Genomic DNA, 25,873 nt, shown 5'->3' on the forward strand with positions numbered 1-25,873 from the left:
TACCTTAATTTTTCCAATATGATCAAATTTACCCTTATATTATCAAAAATTTGAAAATTTCGATTTGACTACTATGAATCAAAGCCTTAAGTCGTTATTAAAAAAAAATCTTCATGCAATTGAGCCCCTCCGGACCTTGAGCTCTGGCTCCGCCACTGCAATCAAGCCCTAAGGACACGGGAGAAAATCTCTTGTTCCAACTTCAGCAGCAGTAGCAGAAAGGAAAAAAAAATCTCACTTAATTAAAATAATATATTTTGTGAATCAAGAGAACCCGTACAATGAAAAAGAACCACTTTTTAAAAAAGATATGAAAAATGACACTGAAATAGTGCCATCATATTTTCTCCCTAAGGATATAAATAGGGAATATTCTCCAATGAACCGGATGAAATTAGGCAATTAAAGTTGTCATCTCGTGATTATCCGCGTGAATATAGGAATGAACGTCTAATGAATTTGGAATTCCTTTCTATTGGTCCACGTAGTAAGGGCGATTACATTATTGTTGTGACATGCTTATTGGTCACGTGTTCGGTATGGTTATTTGTCTATTATCAGATGTCCTTCTCCCCACCCCCATTTAGCCGATCGAAGGTATTTAGAGCTTCGTTAAGCTCCTAGGTAGGAAAATCGAAGTTTAGCCTAATTTTGTGGTTCAGCGGAAGCCGAAATATAATTTGATGTGTAAAACCAAGGACGTTGCAACCAAGGACGTTGAAACCAAGAATCGCTTCTGTATGAGTTGATGGCTCCTAAAACAAAGCTTACCAAGTGTTCGAATCCCTGGACCTAGGATCAACCCTCCATCTTAACCGTTGTGCAATTGCTAGCCTTGGTGGATATGTACCCAAAACTCTAAAAAATGGAGGTCCATTTCCTGTTTGAAAATCACCGCGCCCACTTTGGATTGGATGTGCGCTAAAGACTCTTCATCGTGTTAATGGGGTGGGATGTGAGATTTCCACTCTCACACAGTATTACAGACATTCTCCAAGATTTCAACCTGACTCCAAGCCAAATATCACTTAACGTGTGGATATAGTTATTGGCCCTTGCGAAGATTTATGAAGACTTGGACCTGATGTTGACTAGAGCTCTATTATGTAAGTTTTGGTGACCATACTAAGAAGAAGACAAGTGATGTTAGCCGGGGGTGTTGGGCTTTTTTACCAAGAAGAAAGAAAGTGTTAAAGGCTTCAAATACAATTGGTTCTGGGTAGAGCCATAGGGGTATTTTACCCATATCTTTTAGTATGGTTTTCAAGATTATTTCATGTCGTTTTGAGTCAATTTGATAGTTTTAATTTTCATTTCGTCAACTTTTAGTTTTTATTTACTTTTATAGCACTTGTTAATGTTTTTATTTAATTTATGTCATTTTTAATAAAAAAAATCTTTCCAAATTTAATTAAGGCTTATTTTAATCCAATTTTCACGTAATTAATTTACCAAAAACTAATCAATTTGACTTGGTATTTAAAAAAGCTTTTTGGTAAATTAAACTAAGGGATATGGAAGAAAATCTGTTGTCCTTATTTAAGTGTCCTCTTCCATATTCCTCTCACAAAAAGTGGTCCCTAATTCAAATTTGTAACCTCTAGAGATATTTTAGCTGTTATATTTTATTTGAATTTTATAGTTAGGATTTGTTTTCTTTACCTATTTAAAGACTTGGATTTCCATCCCCAAAGGCAATCAGTTTTTAGCTAATCCAAAAAGCCATGCAATTTTAGATTTTATTATTGAGTGTCGAGTTATATTTGTAAAATCTCTATCACTTTGAGAATCACATGAGCTTCCCACATTCTTCAATTGTCATCTGCAAAAGCTATGTCTATCACTAACCACAAGTTCTCAGGTTGCCACCCCAAGTTTGGAGAGAAGACTGATTGAGTCGGCATGTTCCAAAAGGGATTTTTACCTTCTTACTCTTGTCTAATTTTATAGATCTCTCTATGAATTTCGAATTGGTTGCAAGCCCCGTGTCACATACAATAGGAAGAAGAAGGACTAAAATGGTTATTAACCAGTTAGCTAGGTCCTTTATGCTTTTTAGTGGCCTAGGTTGTGTTGTTCTCCTGCTGTGAGTTTGTTATGCATTTTAGATGATTGCTTTTGCTATTTTGGATGTATTCATAAAAGTAAGGCCAGCTGTCATACCAGCTGTCCCCTCATCATTGTACTACACTGCTTTATATGGGTCATGCCTTTTGAGAGGCAAGACATCAATGAAGAATATTATTCCTAATTCCTTCTACTTTCTCTCTTATTCTGTATTCTCTCTTTCTCTCTTCTCCTTCTCTCTTTCTAAATTCTAAACTGATTCTCTACATCAGAACCATTAGTCCTGACATTGGTATCAGAGATACTCGTTTCTCCGGCCAACTTGTATGGTAAACGCTAAAACCAGAGCAGCAAAACAAGTTCAAGCAGCCATGGAAGCTTTAGAACTCCAGTTGAAGGAGCTCACTACCCAGTTTCATAACAGATCAGAAGCCACAGCAGAAAAGTTAGAAAAAATGGAGGCTCATTTTGAAGCCATTCAAACAGCTCAACAAAAGAGGATTGAATCTATTCTTTTAGAGCAAAACCAACTGAGGAAAGATCAGATCGATTCTCAACAATCTCTTGAAGATTTAGTTCATAAATCCATCACCACCCTTGCCAAACTCATTCAACCACAAACTGAATCCAATCTCTCACCTCTCAAAACACCCAACCTAAACATTGACCCAAATAAGGGAATTCTGGGCAGTTTCCCTGCTTCCTCTTCAGGAGAATCTAATATTGCCAAACCTCAAACTCCAATTCCTACTCTTAACAAACTACTACCTAAATGTGAGTTACCTTCATTTGATGGTACAGAAGTGGAAAACTGGGTGAGCAAGTGCTCTAAATATTTTCAACTTTTTGAAGTTGATAATTCAAAGAAGGTAGCCCTGACTGGGCTGTATCTTCAGGGAAAGGCTGAGAAGTGGTATAAGAACTGGATTCCCAGTCATCCACATGCTACTTGGGAAGAATTTGTTGAGGAGATCGAAAAGCGATTTCAGGAAACAAAAGTGGAGGATATAGTAGAATTACTATACCAGCTTAAGCAGACTTCAACTGTGGTGGAGTATCAAGATCAGTTTGAATCCCTCAAACTAAGAATGGAGAAGGTCCACCCCACTACAACGGAATCCTTCTTTGTTTCTAGTTTTATCACTGGCCTGAAACCTGAGATTAAATCTGCAGTCAGATCTAAGGAGCCTGCTGATATTTTCACAGCTATCAAACAAGCCAAGTATGAGGAGATTCATCTCCAAAATATTATGGAAGCAGTTAAACCTAAACCTACCTATCGTTCGCCTAATCCAATTAAACCCTGGACTGCAAATCCATATTCCAGACCCACACCTACAACCCCAATCACCACCACTACACCTGGGTATAAATTACCTGAACCAAAAACTGCTGTTTCCACTTCTAATCCTGCCCTGAAACGTATCCCTGGTGCTTGTTGGACTTGTGGTGACAAGTTTTTCCCAGGTCATCGTTGCACTAATAAGAAGTTGAATCTTCTTCAAGCAGTTGTTGAAGAAGCTGATGAGGATGAGGAGATACAGGAGGAGAACAGTACAGAAGTGGATGCTGAACCTGAAAAGGTAGAGCAAATCTCCCTGTCCATTCATGCTTTAGATGGAGGCAAGAATGATAACACCTTAAGACTTAAGGGCATTTTACATAAGAAACCTATCATGATATTGATAGACAGTGGTAGTACACACAGTTTCGTAGATCAGAAACTGGCTCAGGAATTGAAGCTGCCCTTGATTCAGGTGAAACCTGCAGCAGTATCTGTGGCTGATGGCAGGCAATTGCTTGTCCAGACAAAATGTAATGACTGCCAATGGTCCATGAACCACAACAGGTTTTCTTTTACCCTTAGAGTCTTAGCTCTTGGTGATTATGATATAATTTTTGGTTCTGACTGGATGCGTGCTCATTCTCCTGTGACTTTTGATTTTGAGAAAAATAAGCTAATCATTTATAAGGAACAAAAGGCTATAGAATTGCAGGGCATCTTAGCTTCTCATTCCCTTAAACCTATGTCATTAAAGGCCATGAATAAACTAGTAACTAAGGGATAGAAGGGAGTTACATCAAGCTTATTTCTCTTATCTCTCACAGAAATTGAACCTAATCAAGTATCCTCACAACAACCCAAACCTTCAGAATCCTTACCAATTACACCTCCTGCTTTCACTCCCTTGGTTCACCACTACAATCACCTATTTCAAACACCATCTACATTACCTCCATCTAGATCACACGATCATGCTATCACTCTAAAAAATGCCACAGATCCCATCAATGTGAGACCCTATCGGTATTCTCATCATCAAAAGAATGAAATTGAACGGTTGGTGGAAGAGATGTTAAACAGTGGTGTTATCCAAGCTAGTCAAAGCCCCTATTCCTCCCCTGTTTTGCTAGTAAAAAAGAAAGAAGGAAGCTGGAGATTCTGTGTAGATTACAGAGAACTTAATAAAGCCACTATCAAGAATAAATTTCCTATTCCTGTAATCCAGGAGTTAATAGATGAACTAAAGGGAGCTACACTCTTTACTAAATTGGATCTCAGGGCAGGGTATCATCAGATAAAGATGAAGGTGGAAGATGTTCATAAAACTGCATTTCGTACGCATTCAGGGCATTATGAATTTTTGGTCATGCCCTTTGGCCTGACTAATGCACCAGCCACATTTCAATCCCTCATGAATACTTTATTCCAACCGTATTTACGCAAATTTGTATTAGTTTTCTTTGATGATATACTAATCTATAGTGCCAATGCAGAGGAACATCTTTTACATCTTGAGATTGTGTTTCAGTTAATGCTTGATCAACAGTTGTATGCTAAGGCATCCAAATGTGATATAGCTGTTCCTCAAGTAGCCTATTTGGGCCATGTATTGTCTCAAGAAGGAGTAGCAACAGATCCAGCTAAAATATCTGCTATGCTGGATTGGCCTTTACCAGTAACACTTAAAGGATTGCGAGGATTCTTGGGCTTAACAGGCTACTACAGGCGTTTTATCAAGGGATATGGCTCTATTAGCAAACCCTTAACTGATCTCTTAAAGAAAAATCAGTTCAGTTGGACATCAGCAGCTACTGAGGCATTCCTAGCACTTAAGAAGTTGATGACTCAAGCTCCAGTTTTGGCCCTTCCTAACTTCAGCTTACCTTTTGTTCTAGAGTGTGATGCTAGTGGAACAGGAATAGGAGCTGTCCTGATGCAACAAGGCAAACCTATCTGCTTCCTTTCTAAGGCTTTAAGTCCACGCAACCAACAATTGTCAGCTTATGAGCGGGAATTATTGGCTATACTTCATGCTTGCACCACATGGCGCCATTACCTAGAGAATTCTCCATTTGTGATCAAAACCGATCATGAAAGTATCAAGCATCTGCTTGAACAGAAACTCCATACATACTTACAACATAAAGGGGTCTCCAAGTTGCTAGGATTGGAGTACACCATCCAATATAAAAAGGGAGTTCACAACAGGGTTGCTGATGCCCTTTCTCGACAACAAGAAGATTCTGCCCACTTATTGGCTCTTTCTATGGTTATTCTTACTTGGTTAGAGGAAATACATTCTTCTTATCAAGGTGATTCTATTGCTTCTACCCTCCTGCAACAGCTCACTATTCAACCTAATAGTGATCCTAAGTATTCATTATAGAATGGAATTCTCAGATTCAAGACTCGAATCTACATTGGCAGTTCTACAGGGTTGCGACAGCAAGTTCTGCAAGCTTGCCATAACTCTTCATTTGGGGGACATTCAGGCATTAAGGGCACATTAGTTCGGTTGCAGCAGAATTTCTATTGGCCTCGTCTTCACAAGGATGTTATTTCTTGGGTGGCTAATTGTGACATTTGTCAAAGGTGCAAGGCTGACCATGTAGCCTACCCTGGTCTCTTACAGCCACTTCCTATACCTCAAGCTGCTTGGCAAGACATTGCCATGGACTTTATTGAAAAGTTGCCTAAATCTAAAGGGTATGACACCATACTGGTGATTGTTGACAGATATTCTAAAGGTGGTCATTTTATTCCCTTATCACATCCCTTCAATGCTGCTACTGTGGCTCAGGTATTCTTGGACCAAGTGTTTAAATTACATGGCATGCCTCGCTCTATCGTTTCTGACAGGGATAAAATTTTTACTGGTACTTTTTGGAAAGAGTTTATGAAGCTCTTAGGGACCACTCTACATTATTCTAGTGCCTATCATCCTCAGACGGATGGCCAATCTGAGCGATTGAACCAGTGCCTTGAGAACTATTTGCGTTGTATGTGTTTCCTTACTCCAAAAAAATGGGCCAATTGGTTAAGTCTTGCAGAGTATTGGTACAATACTAGTTACCATAGCTCTTTAAAAATGAGCCCCTTTCAAGCTCTCTATGGAATTGTTCCACAGCTTCCAGTCCTTCCTATTACTACATCTCCTGTTGCAGCAGTGGAAGATCTCTTACAGGCCAGGGATAAAATGAGTTCTCTTCTTCGAGAATGCTTAGCTAAGGCACAGAATCGAATGAAACAACAAGTAGATAAGAAGAGGTCAGACAGAGAATTTAAAGTGGGGGATATGGTGTTTCTTAAACTTCAACCCTACAGGCAATCTACTGTCATCTCTCGCAACTCTCTCAAGCTTACTGCTAAATACTTTGGGCCCTATCCTATTCTAGAGAGGATTGGCAAGGTTGCATATAAGCTTGCTTTGCCAGAAGGTAGCAGAATCCACCCTGTATTCCATGTCTCTCTCCTTAAAAAGCAACTCAGCCCTGCTACACCAGTGTTGACTACTTTGCCTCCTCCATTCAATGATGAATGGGAGTTGACCCCTCTAAAAGTGATCAACACAAGGAATGTTATTCGTGGGGACACTTCTGTGTATCAACTACTCATTTTCTGGAATGGACTGTCCGCTGTGGATGCTACTTGGGAAGATGCTGCTACTATTCGCCAGCAATTTCCAGCCTTTTATCATTCTTGGGGACAAGAATGTGCTAAAGGGGGAGGAATTGTCACATACAATAGGAAGAAGAATGACTAAAATGGTTATTAACCAGTTAGCTAGGTCCTTTATGCTTTTTAGTGGCCTAGGTTGTGTTGTTCTCCTGCTGTGAGTTTGTTATGCATTTTAGATGATTGCTTTTGCTATTTTGGATGTATTCATAAAAGTAAGGCCAGCTGTCATACCAGCTGTCCCCTCATCATTGTACTACACTGCTTTATATGGGTCATGCCTTTTGAGAGGCAAGACATCAATGAAGAATATTATTCCTAATTCCTTCTACTTTCTCTCTTATTCTGTATTCTCTCTTTCTCTCTTCTCCTTCTCTCTTTCTAAATTCTAAACTGATTCTCTACATCAGAACCATTAGTCCTGACACCCCGTGACTTTATCTTTCCATCTTTTATACAAATATCAATTCAGTTTAATATTAACTGTTGTTTCATATTGTGAGTCTAATCTGCTTGTCTATGGGGGTGTTTCTGTTACTATCAAACGAAACCTTATGGATGAGCACAATATGATGCCACATGTATACACATGTGTTGTTAACCGATTATGACATGATGTATAAGTAGAAAACACACAATTGGATTTATGACTAAAAAGAGAATTCCGTTTATTATGTTCAAAACCTAAACATTAGCTTAATACAAGGACCTACGAACATGGTCCAATCTCCGAATTTAGAGTGTCTCTATTTTTTAAAAGATGACTTACTGGCCCTTTAACTTTTTATACTAATTTATTGACTATCTAAAATTACTTAAAGCGATACACATTACAATTTGTCCAAATCTTATCTTGCTATATCGCATAAATTTAGAAGATTAATTATATTACTTTAAACAAATTCAGAAACCTAACGAACGAAACTGACCAAATTCAAAGTATTGGTGATGTATGAAGCCTTAAGCTATGTTTTAGCAAGGTACAACCTGGTGAAACTCATCCAAAGTTGCAACAACTTAAAACTTATTGAATACTTGATGAAACCGACCTTTCACCAAGTTTCACTAAAGTTTTCAATAATATATATGTATATAAAGATTACAAATAAAAAATTGACACGTGTGAAAAAGGTTGAAGTTTTCTCAAAGATAATTTGACTTCCGAGAAGCCAAAAAAACTAATGAAGATTGAGATCACAAACCATGTTTTAGTGGACTGGCATTAATGGAAGCATAAGCAAGAAGATCCTCATCTTTCTCCATTAAAGAAAGCTCATCCTCATCCATATACACCCATGCCTCTATTCCTTTCTCCATTTTTGCATCCATTAAAACAATTGAATTAAAATATGGAGTTTTAGAATTACCTTCTGCACCAACACAAGAAACCCACAATGGCTTTCCCCATCCAAAATCAACATCATACAACCCAAAATTACACCAACTAGTACAAGCAACATGTTCCAATGATTTCCCATTACCCAACTCCTTGGACATCTGATTTGACAGCTTAACAAAACCTCCACGTCCTTGTATGTTCTTCACATATTCTGAATCTATTTTCCTAATTGTTCCTCTTATGGACTCAACTAAGCTCTTCATCTCATTTTCATTTGGTAATATTGCTGTTGTAGGCCACACTATGTTTCCCATTGAACATTCCGGGAATGGAGGGTTCGCTCTTGTCCGTAGATTCACAGAGACTATAAGTGCCATCGGCTTATTTTCTTCGGAAACACGAATACCCTTCATGGATTTGCAGAGAAGTGCAGAAACAACTTCGACTCGGGTTGGATTTTCGACGCTTGAACTCGTTGCTTTCGCTTTAAGCAACTCGAGCGATGATGGTTCGAACATAAACCTTTTCGTGACTACTTTCCCGAGTCTCATCGACAATTTGTTGCTCGATAACATCGCCTCTCGCGGAAACTCATCATAGTGTGGAAACACAGATACAGCATCAAAATATGGTAAAACATGTGCTGCTTCTACTGAATTATTAGCTACTTTAGCCCAAGTTTTTAGAAAAGAAGCTACTGCTACTCCATCCATAGCCATGTGTGAGAATTGTACACCAATGGCTATCCCGCCGCAACGAAAACGTGTTTCTTGTATCATAGAAACATAAGATCCCGGACTTGCTTCTTGAAACAGGACATCTTTTGGCAATAGTTTATACAATGTTGATGTCGGATCAGACTGATTGAGATAATCAGATAGAGAAATGTTATTGACTCTGGCATTCACGTAGTACGAACCTTTGTCATTGCAGTCGATGAGGTGATCATCTTTGATCTTTCCTGCAAGAGGGTAAAATCGAGTTAAGGTTTCGGACAAGGATTGCTTTAGCAGTAATGATGTGTTATTAGGAAGTAGTTGATTGGGATAGAAAAGAATGATGGGAATGTAAATAGGGGGCATAAATTGATCTAAAAGAGAAATTTTGTAATTTCTGAGATGAGAAGGAGTTGATGAACTAGGCTTAATCAAGATCTCACTAATTCTTTCAACTTCCATTTTGATTTCAGGATTCTGAGGTTCAAAGTCAATTAGATCTGATGAAATTTATAATTGAGATGAGCAAATTTAAAAGAATATATATATATATATATATATATATATATAAAACAAGAGTTAATAGCTGGCTATTAATTATCTGACACATTGCTAGCTTCCTTGTTTACACAATATTTGGGGAAGTGTGCATCCTTATAAATCTATTAATGAAAGCTTGACACATCAAGATTCAACACCACCTACTGATGTGTTAAGCTGCTATTGGCAGACTCTAATAAGGATGTGCTTTTATCATAAAGTAGGTGAAAGTTGGGGAAAAGTTTTATTATTATTGTTTTTTTTTTCTAAAAAAAAAACTACTTATCCGTATGATAAAAATATTTTAGGGAAATTTACAAAATTGACACAATGGAGAAGCTTATTTACATTTTTAGACTTATTTAAACATATGCTACGAAACTAGACTCTTTTAATACATTTTTCCGAAAATACTGGTATTCGCACAAACCCATCACCAATTTTGCTGGTGTACCTGCTGCTGAATCACCCAAAAGTGGTGCTGCCGCCATCGCCTGAGTCGCTGCCGGCTACTTCTTCGAAGCTTTAAGAATCTCAGAGCTTCACCTTTCACCTTGGCATTTAACTAATTGCAAAATCAGTAAAATGCGATTTGCGAAATCATAAAATGCGATTCGAAAATCATAAATGGCAGATGAACACTGAAGCCACAAATGAAAAGTTCTAAAGCAATAAATCATACGAATACAACCTAAATGAGTTTGAAGATCATCAATATACCCATTAACCCTAACCAAACATAACACATTCAATCCATCCTAAATCACCACAAAATCAAACAGCAATGAGAAGGTGTTGGGTTTATGCGAATAAGGGTATTCTTGGCAAAATATACTCGAAGAGTCTAGTTTGATAGTATATTTCTAAAGGAATCTAAAAATGTAAATGTGTCTCTCTATTTGGCCAGTTTTGTAAATTTCCCTTAATTTTATATTCATTTCTAAATAATTGCATTATTAACAACAAAGATTGGCTTACCAAAGCGCCTCTTAAGCTAACTAATTGCTAAGCATATGCAACAAACCTACCTTAATTGAGAGAAATGTCCCTTGTGAAGTTTTACAGTGGACCGGGTGACCAAGTTGATCAGATTCACCTATCAACTATCAAATAGCTTTTGTATTGATTTTTAGATCAAAAGTTAGTGCCATCCAATTCAAAGCTAAAAACCCAAAAACATATTCTTAGCTTCAGCCTTTCTCAGTCACAATCACTCCATTATAAACTATGCATTTAGCTAGAAGACACTCTCTTTGGTTCTTTCTACTTACTGCAAACATAAGATATCGAAAAAAATCATTTTCCCTTTTTAGTTGGAACTTTAGGCGGTTCTCGAAAAAAAATACGGAAAATGCATAAGACGAATTAGCAATAAGTATAGCAACCTTATTATGCAAATATAATAATATAGTTTTCTGGTATGATCATAATTCATAAGATGTGTGTTTGGAGCTGGTTTTACCAATAAAGTACGCGACATGCAAACTGAACTGACTGTGACTGAGTTTGCTCCTCTACAACATTTTTCCAACACTGTGATTCCTCGGAACAGATTCATCGACATGCATGCGAGATCAATTTCCCGCCAAGGAGCCCACCAGTGTGTATGAAAAGTATCTTTCTCCCTTCCCACTTGTTTGCATTCTCTGCCATGCCTTTCATCATTCCTTATGAAGCTTTCCCACTACATTATTTATACAAATAAACAGTTAATACTCAGAGCACCAGAAGTTATTGAATCTAGTTGATCTCCATATGTGAGAAATGTTTGGCATCAACAACATATGTATCCTAAACTAAGATTGAAGATGATAAACAAAGCAAAACATACGAAAGAATCATATTACTGTCCCGGTCTACCTGTAAACTGGAGCTAGAACAACACCAGTAGATATAGCAACTTCCTTCACAAACTGAAGCTCATCAGAGGTGTTCATTGCCTAGCCCAGACCTTTGGCCTGTAGTAAGGGAGAAACGTCAAGTGTAGTAATATGATTATTTCGTGTTTTATCCTTCACAGAACTAAAAAGATTCATGGTCCACTTCATATTAACATCTGACACACCCCCACACGCGAAAGCCCACTTGGGCTTGAAGCGTGACAACACAGGCCCAAATCACCATATCCTGCAAATAACTCAACAAATGGGGCTGCCAGGAATCGAACCCTGGACCACTTGGTCACACTGGCTCGAACCGTTTTAGCTAAAAGCTCGAGCTGATAGTTAAAGGTCAACTTCATATTAATATCTGACACATAGAAATATTGTTCATTTCCTGAGGTACAACTTTTGTCCCTTTTGTAAGTATGACATTAATGCATACCATACACTGATTCAACCTCTACACTTTTGTATAATGAAGTCAAGTGAAAGGAACTTTCAGATGCTGCAATTTTATGTTTTAATATCAAAACTAATAAAAAAAAAAAACGAATTGCTAAGGCCATAAAACAAGAATAGAATGAAGAGAAAAGACAGTATAGAAACTAGACAAACAGACTACAGAAAAACCTGCCACAAGCTACCACAATGTCATCAAATTTTAATGTGCCCCTGCTAGCCTGAACTTGTTCAATTTCCCTGGATGAAATTGACATACATGAAACTCACACAAACAACTCTGCTAGCTCTGTGTAGTTATTGAAATTGTCTAGATTAGAGTTCCACAACTCTAGAACATATATTATCATAATTAAAGGTGTACAATTTGGAGGGACTAAAGTGTCTTTCAAGTAACCAAAGTATAAAGCATTGAACACATTTTGGAGATCAAATTTGACAATTTAAAATCTTAGGAAACAAGTATTATTAATATTAGACTAAGGACACCAAACATCAAATGACAGAAGATCACTCTCGTGTAGTTAACAAATGAGAAGTTAACTGTAATAGAGAAACAACACCAGAGATCTCTTCAAAGCAAACAGAAATATAAGTTTGGAACAATGCTAAATTCAGTAGATAAAAACAAATTCTACATTCTACACGGAATTTCACAACCTGCAACTTCTAAAATTGGGACCTAGGAAACAGTTATCAAATTGCAGATAACGTTTTTTCTTTCAGAGAAACGATATGATATCTTTCATAACTTGTCAAAAGAATCCCTAAGAACAAGTAGATGAAAGAAAAACCAAAAAAAAAAAAAAAAAAAAAAAATTATTACAGCGAAAGTGAGGTTGCAATGCAACAACATTTACATTATATTAGCCCACTGCAAATGAATAATACACAATAAAGGAAAGGAAAATGATGAAAATGAAGTATAAGATAGCAGCCAAGATAAAGGTACGTAGCAGGGCAATGGTTGTTCTGAGTTCCTCCAATCGTAATGATACAATCACCCATCAAAAATTCTAACTCTGTCACTTTGTTACCGCTCAATTGAATGCGCTATATGTATAATAAACTAAAAGAAATTCATCAAAATTCCATTAAAATTAAAACGAGAAAAAGAAATTGATCGGATGAATCCATAATTTGCTCACCTTCAACCAAATCTCGGTGCCTTTGGGCAAATTAGGAAATTTCCAGAGATGAATTGGGGTAGGAAAGATGAGGTAGAGAGAATGGGTGAGAAGGAAAGGGATTGAGATGGGATGGCCACTAAGGAGGAGTGTAGGGTTTGTCGGTGAAGAAGACGAGAGAGGTTCCGATTCCATCACTTCACTTGGGAATTAGCAATTTAAGCAACAGAGAGTGGAGATTTCAAAGGGAGTTTTCCACAGTTATAGTTAGACACAACAGCAACTTTTATTTATTGTCTTAATTTTCACAACCATTTCTTCTAAAATATCATTATGAAATATTTTAACCCATACAAAATGATTGAATATATTAAAGGACCTTAAATTTAGTCTTAAACATGTTTCAACTTGTTTAAAATGATATGATTAACTCTCTAATGCTATGCGGGAGAGTAAGAGGTGTTTTGGGCAAGTTGAAACACGTATGGAAACAAGTTCAATCGGGCGTTAGGTCACTTTAAGCAAGTTCAAGGGCCAATAGTTCTGTCACATCCGACCCTAAACGACCTCAATCGGCATCGGACGTGAAATAGAAAGATCATAAGCACAAATTTAACCCAATATCATTATATTACAATTGCAATATCAAAGTTCTAACCATAATTCTAATAATAAGCAGCAAACTTCCAAATCTCGCCTAATCGGTCGGTAACCTTCTCTATATCCTGTACTTTATCACCTAAAAACATTAAAACATTTAAAAACGTGAGATAAAAATCACAGTAAGAAATTATCAACTATAAAAACCAACTTTACTTAACATAGCTACATATATACATTTATAAAGGGATTTAATCAAAACCTTATAAAATATACTCAAAACTTAAGTTCATAAAATAAAATTTGTGTATGTGTATCCATCCTCGAATTCCACCCGTGTAGATCATAACATCAACCATAACAATATCGAAATATCTCATTTATATCTCGTTCCTTGCCTAACAGTTAGGAGTACCAGCCGTGCACTCTGGCCATACCGCCATTAGGTATGGTCTTACAAATACAACTCCTACATCGGGCAATCCTAGATGAACAAAACCATTTAAATTTTCGAAATATCACAACTCATAAAAATCATATTTGGACTTCAATCCAAAATAATAACAACAATAACCGCAACAGATTTCTCAATCCAAAACAATTCGTAAGAAATCATCAAATTCATTTTATTCAATATATATACATTGAAACCAAAAACATATATGTATATATGTAAATCAACCAAATTAAGCCTTAAATCAACATAATCAAGTAAAATCTGAAAATCACATAGAAGCATAGTCAATAGCTTCATTTGAACCATAATTTCACAATAAAAAGTAAAATCATGAAAAATCCCAATTTTACAAAATTCCTACATAACCTTAAAATATCACTTTCTGAAAATTCTTTGATTATATATAGGGATAATTACTAATCTAGCCCAATGAAGAACCCCACTTTACATATCTAACCCACCTTCCTTTCATTTTACCAAATTAGACAAATAAACCCATTTTGGATAAAACTACCCTTATTTTAGTTTGAAGGTTCATCTCCTACCTCCCGCTCCTTCCACTTCCACTTCCTCACCTGACGTTTCCCATTCAACTTCATTGTGGTTCATCTTCTTCATTTTCAGTTCGTTTCAACTGCATTTTACGTTTTGAACTCATCACTATATATAATCCGGGTTGTTCTTCTCTACATTTTCATTTTCATTTTCTCCTACCTCGACATTTTCATCTCCGGTTTCTTTCTTCCCTGCGAAGCGCGACTGTGATGGCAAGAAAACGGAAGGCGACGGCGACGGCGGCGGCGGCAAGCAAAGAGGAAGGATGGACAAATCATAAGGTAAGCATGCATCATCTTCTTCCCTGTTACCGCCATTAATGGTTTAAATGCGCTCGTATGTTAACTGTATGTAGATATGGTCGCATTTGTTACCTAAATGCGCTCAAATGCGACAAGGTATAATAGGCGAACATAGTGTCGCATTTGTTACCTAAATGCGACACATGCGACGAGCCATTCCATTAAACTGTCGCATTTATTACCTAAATGCGCTCAAATGCGACATTATACACCATGAAACATTGTCGCATTTGAGCGCATTCACAGACGAATGCGACATGATTGTAAGCCTTATACATAGAATATGTCAGTTTTGTTAGAGAATTTAATGTGTGTATGTTTAAAATTGTTACAGCATGATCCCAGTGAATCTAAAAAGAGAAAACATAGTTCCATTTTCAAATATCCCAAGGCGGTTAATTCGGATGCTCAAGTAACAGTCAGGTTTAATATGGATTCTGGGGTCATGATAAAGAAGTATTTGAGTGAAAAGCAGCTAGAAATGTATAGGAAAACATGTTTTGGTCAATATTTGGATATGAAAGTTGCTAGTTTCTCTGCTGGAATAGTGCATCATGTCCTATCACGGGAGATTAAACATAAAGAAAGTAAACACAGGGAGATGTGGTTCAGGGTGAGGGGAGTTGATATGCGGTTTAGAGATTGGGAGTTTGGCCTGATAAGTGGTTTAAGGTTTGGGGTAAACATTGGGGAATTCATGGAAAGAATGTATGAATTAGAGATGTCGCATAGGTTGCGAAATAAGTACTTCAAGAAATACGAGACAATAACGACAATTCACTTCTTTGAAGTTTTGAAAAGTGTACAATGGAAGAAGAAGGATGCGACCGACCGATTTAACCAAGATGCTGTGATGATTGCCATGTTGTACTTTGTGCATAGCAATGTATTGGATAATGCTAACGAGAGGCATGCAAAGGATTGGGTTTTGGATCTTGCAGATTATCCAAGCCTGTTTAATGAGTTTCCATGGGGGACGTTGGCTTGGGAGGAGACGTATAGGTTCTTGGACTGGGCCATTAGCAAAAGACTGAAGCAATTAGAGGCAAATGCAGCGGGAAATAGGAAACGTGTGCCATATCAACTTATTGGATTTGCACACGTATTCCAGGTATGATTTGTGTATAATTTGTGTATGATTTGTCTATATATGTTTAGTGTTTGAATGCGCCCAATTTCCATCTGTGTCGCATTTATAATGGAATGCGCTCAAATGCGACATGATTGAGTTATAACCGTGTCGCAGTCGAGCGCATTGAAAATGGAATGCGACATGATTAGGTTATAAACCGTGTCGCATTCGAGCGCATTGAAATTGGAATGCGACATGATTAGGTTATAACCATGTCGCATTCGAGCGCATTCAAATGGAATGCGACAATGTTATAATTCTTATCAATGGATACCTCTTATTTGCAGACTTGGATTATTGAGTTGTGGAATGTGACTCATGCATATTACACAATGAGAAGTGGCAACCCACTTCCACGCTTGTTTAGATGGTCCCAGAGAATAGTCCCCTCAAACAAAGCAATCAAAGAAACGTTTTCTGTAAGTGGAATGAGATTCGTGTGTTTCTCTTTACTTTGTATTTGTTTACCAATACATTGCTATTTTTTTTTCAATGTAAGGTTGCTGATCCTCCAGACGCATGTCTTATGGTTGAGGATAGAGAGAAAGAGTTCGATTGGTACACGTATTTGGTGGACCATGTTGAAGGACGGGAAGTTGATATAAATGCTATATTTGCCCCAATAATGAAAGGTAAGGAGAAGGTTGAAGCTGAGGAAGAGGAAGGTGATGGGGAGGAGGAAAGTGATGAGGAGGAAGGTGATGAGGAGGAAGGTGATGAAGAGGAGGGTGATGATGGAGGTGATGGAGGTGATGATGAAGAGGGTGGTGAGGAAGGGGATGAAGTTGATAGATATATCATTGCATCACGGTCACAAACGACCGAGATAAAACAACTTCAAAAAGTTCTAACGGATGTGCTTGAGAGGCATCATACGTGGTGCAAGGGACAATTTAGTAAGGTCGACAGTAGGTTAGACAACCTAGATGAACGGGTATCATTGATTGAGGGAGATATAAAAGAATTAAAGGCGATGGGTCGACCCAATGCTAATGTGGAGAATGAGGAGGCTGAGGCCAGTAAAATTCGGGAGGAGCCAATGGTCGAAGAGGGGCGGATGAAAGATGGAAAGGAACAAGAGGCAGGTATGGTTCAAGAGGAGCCGATGAAAGATGGAAAGGAACAAGAGGCAGATATGGTTCAAGATGAGGAGGTTCAGAATGTTATTGTGGTACCAGACGATTCTGTGCAGGAGGAAGTTGCGCAATTAGATGAGGTTGTCCATCTTGATGATTCTGTGCCTGAGGAAGTGACACCAAAGTTGCAGCAAGAGGTATAAGTTGGTTGAATTTATACATATCGTATCTCTGTGTCGCATTCTGTAGTGGAATGCGCTTGAATGCGACAAGATTTTGCACTATGGCTTGTCGCATTAGAGCGCATTCATCTCCAATGCGACAAGATGTTGCACTATGGCTTGTCGCATTAGAGCGCATTCATCTCCAATGCGACAAGATGTTGCACTATGGCTTGTCGCATTAGAGCGCATTCATCTCCAATGCGACAAGATGTTGCACTATGGCTTGTCGCATTAGAGCGCATTCATCTCCAATGCGACAAGATGTTGCACTATGGCTTGTTGAATTACAGCTTTCACGTATGAATTATTCATTACCATGTTTTTGTAGGTGGTTGATCCAAAAGAAGATAAAGGTCGAGGGACCGGAAAAGATGAAGTTAAGGAAAATACTCGAGGAGGTATAGTTCCAACCCGAGGTGGAGGCATAGTTAGAGGTAAAGGAGCAGGACGTGGAACAAAAGTAGTACGTGGAAAAGGTAAACGGGTTGCTAAGGTTAGCAAGTATTTGAATTCGCCGTGGACCGATCCATTAAAGTACACCGATCCAGTAGCATTATATGGTGGCCATATCAAGTCCGGATTTGAGGAAAGACCAGTCATTTGTAATGTTGATGATCAGCGCCACCGAATAGATGCATGTTTGATAGAAGAGCTGGAATCGTGGATCAACGGGCCTGAATCAACTCAGGGAATACGTTTGAAAGGTTTAGAAATATACAGTTTGGATGTAAAATTTTTCAATACACTTCGGGATGTGGGGACGTATATCTGGAATGAGGTAACCTTAATCTTATATCATATTCATTTGTAAGTATGTGACTTTTACTGTATTAAATGTTTGCATAATCTTATTGTAGCATATCAATGGTTGGCTGTATTTACTTAGACGACAGTCAGTACAAACTGATGTGGCTGCAGAATGGACCACTGTTGATACTGACTTTGTTGGATGTATGTGCCAAGCCATGTTTGTGAAGGGGTTCAATGAACCGGGGTGGGATAGTGAAGACTATTTCGTACGAAGAGTAAAAGGTGATGCAGATAATTTTGTACGCCCTTGGCACACAGTGAAGAGAGTGTTTATTCCGATAAATTACAAGCAAGAGAACTAGATCCTAGGAGTGTTCGAGTTAGGGAATATGCACTTATATATATATGACAGTCTTGTATCAAACATGTCGGAGCAACCTTTGGATGCGGTTCTCCAAACACCCTTGCAAGTCATTGTTAGAGTAATGGAATTGAGTGGCTATTTCGTAGATGGACGGGAAAATGTGCGACGAATGATCACTTGGAGCAGAGTTACAGGGGTGCCACAACAAATGTCCGGCTCAAATGACTGTGGCGTTTGGACTTGCATAAACGCACAATTCTTAAGTGGATTACATGATCTCCCGCATGACGACTCTTATGTATATCCATACAATTCTACGGATGGCGCTTTCTTTCGTTTACGACTTACGGTTGAGTTGTTTCATGGACGTTTGTTAGACTTCAAATGATATTGTACTCTGATTCATGATGTTGTTATATATGTAATATTTATGCACAATTTGTTATAAACCTTGTCGCATTTGAAAGGAATGCGCTCAAATGCGACGTCAAGTATTCACAATGAATTTCCTGAGTCGCATTTGAGCGCATTCAACGCAAAAATGCGACTAGGATTCTTCTAAACCCTGTCGCATTTGAATGGAATGCGCTCAAATGCGACGCGAAGTATTCACAATGAATTTCCTGAGTCGCATTTGAGCGCATTCAACGCACAAATGCGACTAGGATTCTTATAAACGCTGTCGCATTTGAGTGGAATGCGCTCAAATGCGACGTGAAGTATTCACAATTTGTACAAGATAACAAGATAAAGTATTATACAATATAAATTTGTTTGTCCCCAATAGAATCATACAAGCACATGATAAAGACAAATGATCATAAATGCTTCGAGGTAGTAGTGTTAGAACAACTTGCTGAACTTGAGATTACACTAGGAAGCCGACTAGTGTTTGGAAGCATGGATGGACAATTCAAACGATTATGACCGATGCTTCCGCATCTGCTACACCTTGTGCGAATTACGTCTTCACCCACAGATGGCCTTCTTTTTTGACCTTTTGGTCGACCAGCAGACCGTCCCTCCTTCTTAGGAGGAAGCACTTTCATAGGATTCTCGTTCACTTTCCATTCTGATTGATGACCAAGTGGATATATCGACTCACCCCATGCCAACTTAACTGACTCGTTGGTGTAGTAGCGATGTACCCACCTATAGGCGTTATCCATCCTATGTTTGGAAGCAATTTTGCATACGTGTTCACATGGAAATTGTGCTAGTTGCCATTTCCTGCACGTACATGTTCCTGCATTTAAATCAACAAGTCCCCCCTTAACCCGATCACCGATTTGAAAGGTGTGATTATCCACAGGGAAATATGAACAATGTATCGTTGTCTCTACACGCTTTATCATCCTTTCTTCCGGCTTCCTTGCCAAATAGCCCACACGTTCTTCTGCAGAAACATATTAATCTCGTAAATAATTACGTATGTCTAAATAAAATAAAATAAAATAGAATACACGTTTATAACCTGCTTCTGTACGTCTCTCGTAAAACCATTTTTGTAGTGTCATGCGTATGAACTCAACCAACATTGTGATTGGTAGACGTCTAGCCTCCACCATTAACGCGTTGAATGATTATGCCACATTCGTCGTGATAATGTTATATCGACGACCACAGAAGAATGCACGGGACCATTTCTCTTTTCCAGCTTGCAGTAAATATTCGGCAGCACCGGAATGTAGTGAACGAAGTGTTGCAAAGGATTCCTCAAAATCAGATACCCGATAGGATTTTGCACATTTCCAAAATGCCTCATCTATCTTACGAATTCCACGAAATTTGGCCTTAACATTTTGTTGCAGATGACGTGCGCACGCCCCGTGAACAGCACGCCCCGGCAACAACATGAACGATTCCTCCGGGGAACCACTTTGTGCTTCCAATGCCCAGTGTCTTGCTCTCCAAGCTTGCATATAAGAAAGATTGACGGAAAAATCTCGTTCAAAATCAAAAACAATATCCTTTGGTCGATGCACCCGATTTTCCAAATCAAACCTGCTTCGGAGTAGTATCCCTGCAACACGTTTCCCCGCTTACCTATGGTGCGGACATATCTGATCTCTCCCACAAGCATGCATGTCCATACCATCTATTCTTGAAAGCCTGAACAAATTGGAACCTGGAATGACGATCCCTCTAGCCCTCCAATTGCATTTGCCCACATCCTTACATTTCACCTCAAACAAAGACTTGTTTGATTTGTAAACCTTCCATTCAAACTTATTTTCAATTGCATATTTTCCAAGTGAATCTTGCAATTCAACTTTGTTTGAAAATATATCATTGACCCTCAAAGCAGTACCTCTGTTTGATTGTTTAGGTGCAATCATATTCACGGGCGCATCGCATGACTTTGGACACCATCGAAATGGATCAGTCATCCTTTTCATTCTATCTTCATCGCCATCCTCATATGGGATACGTTGGACGCATTTAGATTGCTTAACTGTTTCGTGAACACTTTTAACAGGAATTTCATTCTGAGTGGTATCTTCATTCTCCACATTAGCACCATTATCGTAACAATAATCATTATCATAATGCTCATCATAATGATCGTGATTATCATTATTCATATAATCATCGATGCCATTTCCACAATCGTTGTCATCCTTACCATGTATAGGAGCATCCAGTTCGATGGTGGGATCATTACTTACTACTTCCGTTGGTTTGCTTTGACCAACATGTCCATCCTTGTTAGGTCGCAATGTTGAAGCTTGTATTGTTCGCATGTTTAGAGTAGCATACAATGGAATCAAATCGGTCGGATTCATTCGGCAGTACTCTATGAATCCCATGACATCTCCATCGTCAGCAATATCTGCTATCCCACCACGTAGTTTATTTGGACCATATGTCGCCTGCATTGACATTTGGAGATCATACGAGGTTGAGTCAACGCGGAGTGCACCATAAACTTTCTCTTTCAACTTTTGCAAGTCAATATCTATTGGCAAAACCAACAACTTCGCTTTACCACCCACGTATGTCATCACTTTTCCTTCTGTAGTCCACTGTCCGTTCCAAGATAAAAAACACGTACACCTCTCTTTGGTTGACATACTTCTACATTTAGTAAAATGGACACGTGATCAAAACATAATAAAGCCAATTCATATGTAAATGAAGCTCAAATGCGACATGATACACCAAAATGCGACTCAAATGCGACAAGCTATACCAAAATGCGACTGCCAAATGCGACATGGTACATCAAATGCGACCGCCAAATGCGACCGCAAATGCGACATGGATATGAATGCGACAAGCTATATATTAGTCCTTGTCGCATTTTATTATCTGTGTCGCATTTGACCACCGAATGCGACAGATCGGGAGACAATGGCGGAATCGGAAAATGTCAAGATTCAAACAAATGTATTCGAAAACCAACTGTGTATTTCTAGTAATATGTATGAAAAATGAGGGAATGATACTTACATGAACTTGAATGGGGTATGGATATCTTTAGATCTTGGGTTGAGTTGATAAATTTTTCTGTGAGAATGTGAAAGTAAATGAAAGGGAAAGAGGAGATGGTTGTTATATGAGAATAAGGGTAGTTTTGTCCAAAATGGGTTTATTTGTCTAATTTGGTAAAATGAAAGGAATGTGGGTTAGATATGTAAAGTGGGGTTCTTCATTAGGCTAGATTAGTAATTATCCCTTATATATATCTATATACATAAAAACTCAAAATATAGTTGATAGTTACTTACCTTGGTTATTAACTGAAGAAAATACACTCGTTCAATTCTCGTCTAAATTCTGTCTAAGACTTTTCCCTTCCAAACACTTCCAAAATTCAAAAACTCTTTGGTTAGGACTTAGATCTATACATAAGGATGCTATGGTTCCAATTTTGAGTGATTCGGACGGTCGAATCTCCGTAAATCAAAGAAACAGTGGAGAAACGGTTCAGGAACGATAAAAATGACGAAGAAACGGAAAGAAGAAGAAAAAGAAAAGAAAAGCAACAAAATCAGATATAATCTTTTATAAATATCCAGTTTGGTCCTCCATCTTTATATAATCTTTTACAAATTACTCTAACTTTTAATTTACACATAAACCCATCAAATTAACTCCAAACTTTGCCCATATCACCAAATTAACTTCACACACCTAATAATTATAATATATATTAATACCAAGGTATAAATTCTAGAAATCTAGACCCAGACGTGACAAGTTCACTCCACTTTAAGTAAGTTTGGGGGTTCAAAATTCAGGGGGCAATCGATTTTCTGAGCCAAGTACAGGGGCCTTGGTTTATTAAGCCAAAAAAACATAACATAAATAATAATCAAGTGAGACAGTAAGAAGTGAATGGAATTCAATTTGAAGAACACGTTTTTAGTAGACTAAAATGAATGAAAACAAAGACTAACTTGGTTATAGCAGAATCGAAGCCTGTTAAGTTGCTTATTTCCACCAAAGAAGAAGTAGCAGTTGTTAGACGAGGTGCCGCGGTCTAATCTCCCGGGCGGACCGGGGGGTGGACACCTCATGGCGACGTAAGCGGTGATTGGCGCCGAAAGCAACCAATCGTGGAATCAAGCTGCTCGACAGGACCGGAGCTCGGAGATATGGAAGAGTCGCCACCCACGAATGGGAAAATGAACACCGATCCCTTGCGGGAGACCGGTGTGGGTTCGGGAAACTTAGGTACGAGCCGAGAAGGCTAGCTCCTTTCCGGAGAAAGGCTACTAGGCACCCCGACATCGTCCGGTTATGAACCACCGGCCTCCTACTCAGCATGTTAGGCGATAACGGACTAATCGTATATTTCTTTAAGTTTAAAATTCATTTGAAACCTTTTCTTTCTCGTTTTGAAAACCGTTTTGAGCATACATTATTGAAAAGCCATTTTTAGTAAAGAATCACCCATTTACATCAGTTCAATATACATAGGAAAGAGAGGGGGAGAAGGAAGAATTGATTTATTTGTAACGTGATTTATGCTTCGTGTCACATACTAATTCTATACTAATTCACTTCCCCAAAACGAGTTTATTTACATGGTTCGTACCTTAATCGCCGTTGGAACGATTTAGGTACGTTTCAAAATCCCGTTTAATGATGTTCACTCGAATCGCCGTTGGAACGACTCGGGCGTTGAAAATGTTGGGATAAAAGCCTTTGATAAGAAAACGTGGTTAAACATACAAGTCAATTTTATTTTGTACAAATACTTTAAGAAAACGATTCAAAACTTCATTATTTACAATGAAAACGATTTTAATTACAAGGTTCGGTTAATCCGTCGTTGGAACGGACTAAGGTTTTAAAACGTGATGTTTTGGAAATGATCTAAAGATGTCAAGAAAATATTATTTGCACTTTGAGAACCTCTAGAAAAGCTTTTAGTTTAAATAATCAAATTGAAAACTCTTTTTGGTGATTTATTTCCCCCTTTTGACTCAATGGACTCTTTACTTGTCATAATTACAACAATAAACATATTAAATCAAAATTCACTCCAAATAAAGCCCATTTGAAATATGGACCCATAAATGTCCAAAGAATAAAGAAAATAATATAGACATATTATATACATTTTAGCCAAAAAACCCATGAAATATTTATAGAGAAAATAAGGATAAGTGAAAAGATACTATGTAATAAACATATAAGAAATGATAATAAAAATACTAAATATAATACATTTTTACTTCAAACATGTGAAAATAATAGATAAAGCTCCTAAATAAGAAAATAACATTTATCCCCAAAATAGTTTCACCTAATAATAAATAGTGTAACCCAAATAGCCCAAAAACTATATATATACATACATAATGTACTTTAAATATCAAAATAACACCAATTTATCCACAAAATATCTACTAATTAATTACTTCCAAAACACCCAAGTAAATAACATTCTAAAATAAAATCCATTATCATTTAAAGGAAGGAAAAAGAAAATATATATATACACGTACTTATATTAGATTAAATCCAAAAAATGATATATAAATATTCTAAATAACTATATGTACTAACTACCCAAAAATAGTTTGAAAGTATTTATTACATAAATATACATATATGTACAAAGGATCAAAAGCTTAAAAGTTGAGAAAGAGGGACCAAAACAGCATTTTTTACATTCCAGCAGATTTACCGACGGAAAATCCGTCGTAATCAGCAATTAGTGACAGAAAATACAAATTACAGCAGCACTCCAATTATTTCCAGATTTATTCAAAAGCTTTAAATTAAGTCTAATTCAATCGTTTTGGATTTCCGAACTACCAAAAATGGATCATAGTCAATAACGGAAGTTCCTAAAACGACGTTTTTATTTTAAAACATTATTCGGAAATTTTTTTAAATTAAAACTTATAATTACAACGTTTTTAATAGCCGAACTACCTTTTTATCGGATCACGGTTCGTATTGGGATATCGAAACGAGGTTTTTTATTTTAAAACAAAACCAAATTTTATTCAACACGAGACGAAAATTAAATAAATACACAAAATTAAATAAAACGTGGTAAATAAATAAGTAGCTAAATAAATAAAATTATAACATAAAAATAAATAAAGGAAAAGAAATAAATTAAATAAAATAAAACGAGTCTAGTCCTCGGATAATACCTTAAGTTCGGCATTGACGATTGAAGTCGGTTGATTCCACGAATCGTGCTTTCCCGGTATTTTTTGTGTTTTTAGTAAAATCTTAACTTTTAGGAAATTCGGAATTTTTAGGAAAAAAAATGTTTTTTCCCAAAAAAAAGTCACTTCTCTCTCTAAAATGTTAGAGTGAGAAATTCCTCTCCCAAAAATCCCCTCCTCCAAATGCATGGGGATCCGTGCCTTTTATAGGCATTAGATCCCCGGACGGAATGGGCGACGCCCGAGCAAGATCGGGCGTCGCCTAAAGGGGTTGGGCGGCCACCCAAGCCATGTTGTGCTATCGTCCAACAGAGTTGGGCGAGCGCCCAACAATCGTTGGGCGCGCGCCCCATCGACGTTGGGCGTTCGCCCAACGTCGTTGGGCGCTCGCCCAACGTCGTTGGGCGCTCGCCCAACGGCTGTCGGGCGTGCTCGCCTGACGCCCGCCGGGACGCGTCTCACACCGTCAGGCGCACACGCCCCGTGGCTGTCGAGCGCGCGCTCCGCGCCGCCGAGCTCGTGCGTCCAACGGACGTCGAGGGCGCGCCACTCGCAGTCGGACGCGTGCATCCAGCGGACGTCGAGCACGCGCCCCGTGCTGTCGGGCGGGCATCCGACCATCATAGGACGCGCGTCAGCTACCGCTAGGCACTCGCACCGCGCCGCTGAGCACTCGCGAGCCGC

The 25,873-nt window shown here is 38.1% G+C and overlaps 1 protein-coding gene across 6 annotated transcripts; it reads right to left on the reverse strand.

The window, feature by feature from the left end:
• Positions 1-7,976: 7,976 nt before the first annotated feature.
• On the reverse strand, positions 7,977-13,357 carry LOC136203405 (stemmadenine O-acetyltransferase-like). Of its 6 annotated transcripts, XM_065994556.1 has the most exons (6): positions 13,113-13,357; positions 11,483-11,580; positions 11,085-11,306; positions 10,077-10,187; positions 9,286-9,327; positions 7,977-9,186 (listed from the first exon to the last, which is right to left on the reverse strand). In XM_065994556.1, the coding sequence occupies exons 4-6, from the start codon at positions 10,111-10,113 to the stop codon at positions 8,222-8,224; spliced, it is 1,044 nt and encodes a 347-aa protein (XP_065850628.1). In that variant the 5' UTR covers positions 10,114-10,187; positions 11,085-11,306; positions 11,483-11,580; positions 13,113-13,357; the 3' UTR covers positions 7,977-8,221. The 6 variants fall into 6 exon arrangements, with proteins under 6 accessions (XP_065850628.1, XP_065850626.1, XP_065850624.1 ...); XM_065994554.1 differs by having other exon boundaries at positions 7,977-9,327; positions 10,077-10,175; XM_065994552.1 differs by having other exon boundaries at positions 7,977-9,327.
• Between the last annotated feature and the right edge of the window lie 12,516 nt (positions 13,358-25,873).

The sequence above is a fragment of the Euphorbia lathyris genome, chromosome 8 (genome assembly GCF_963576675.1).
Source record: "Euphorbia lathyris chromosome 8, ddEupLath1.1, whole genome shotgun sequence".
In the NCBI taxonomy this organism is placed as follows: domain Eukaryota; kingdom Viridiplantae; phylum Streptophyta; class Magnoliopsida; order Malpighiales; family Euphorbiaceae; genus Euphorbia; species Euphorbia lathyris.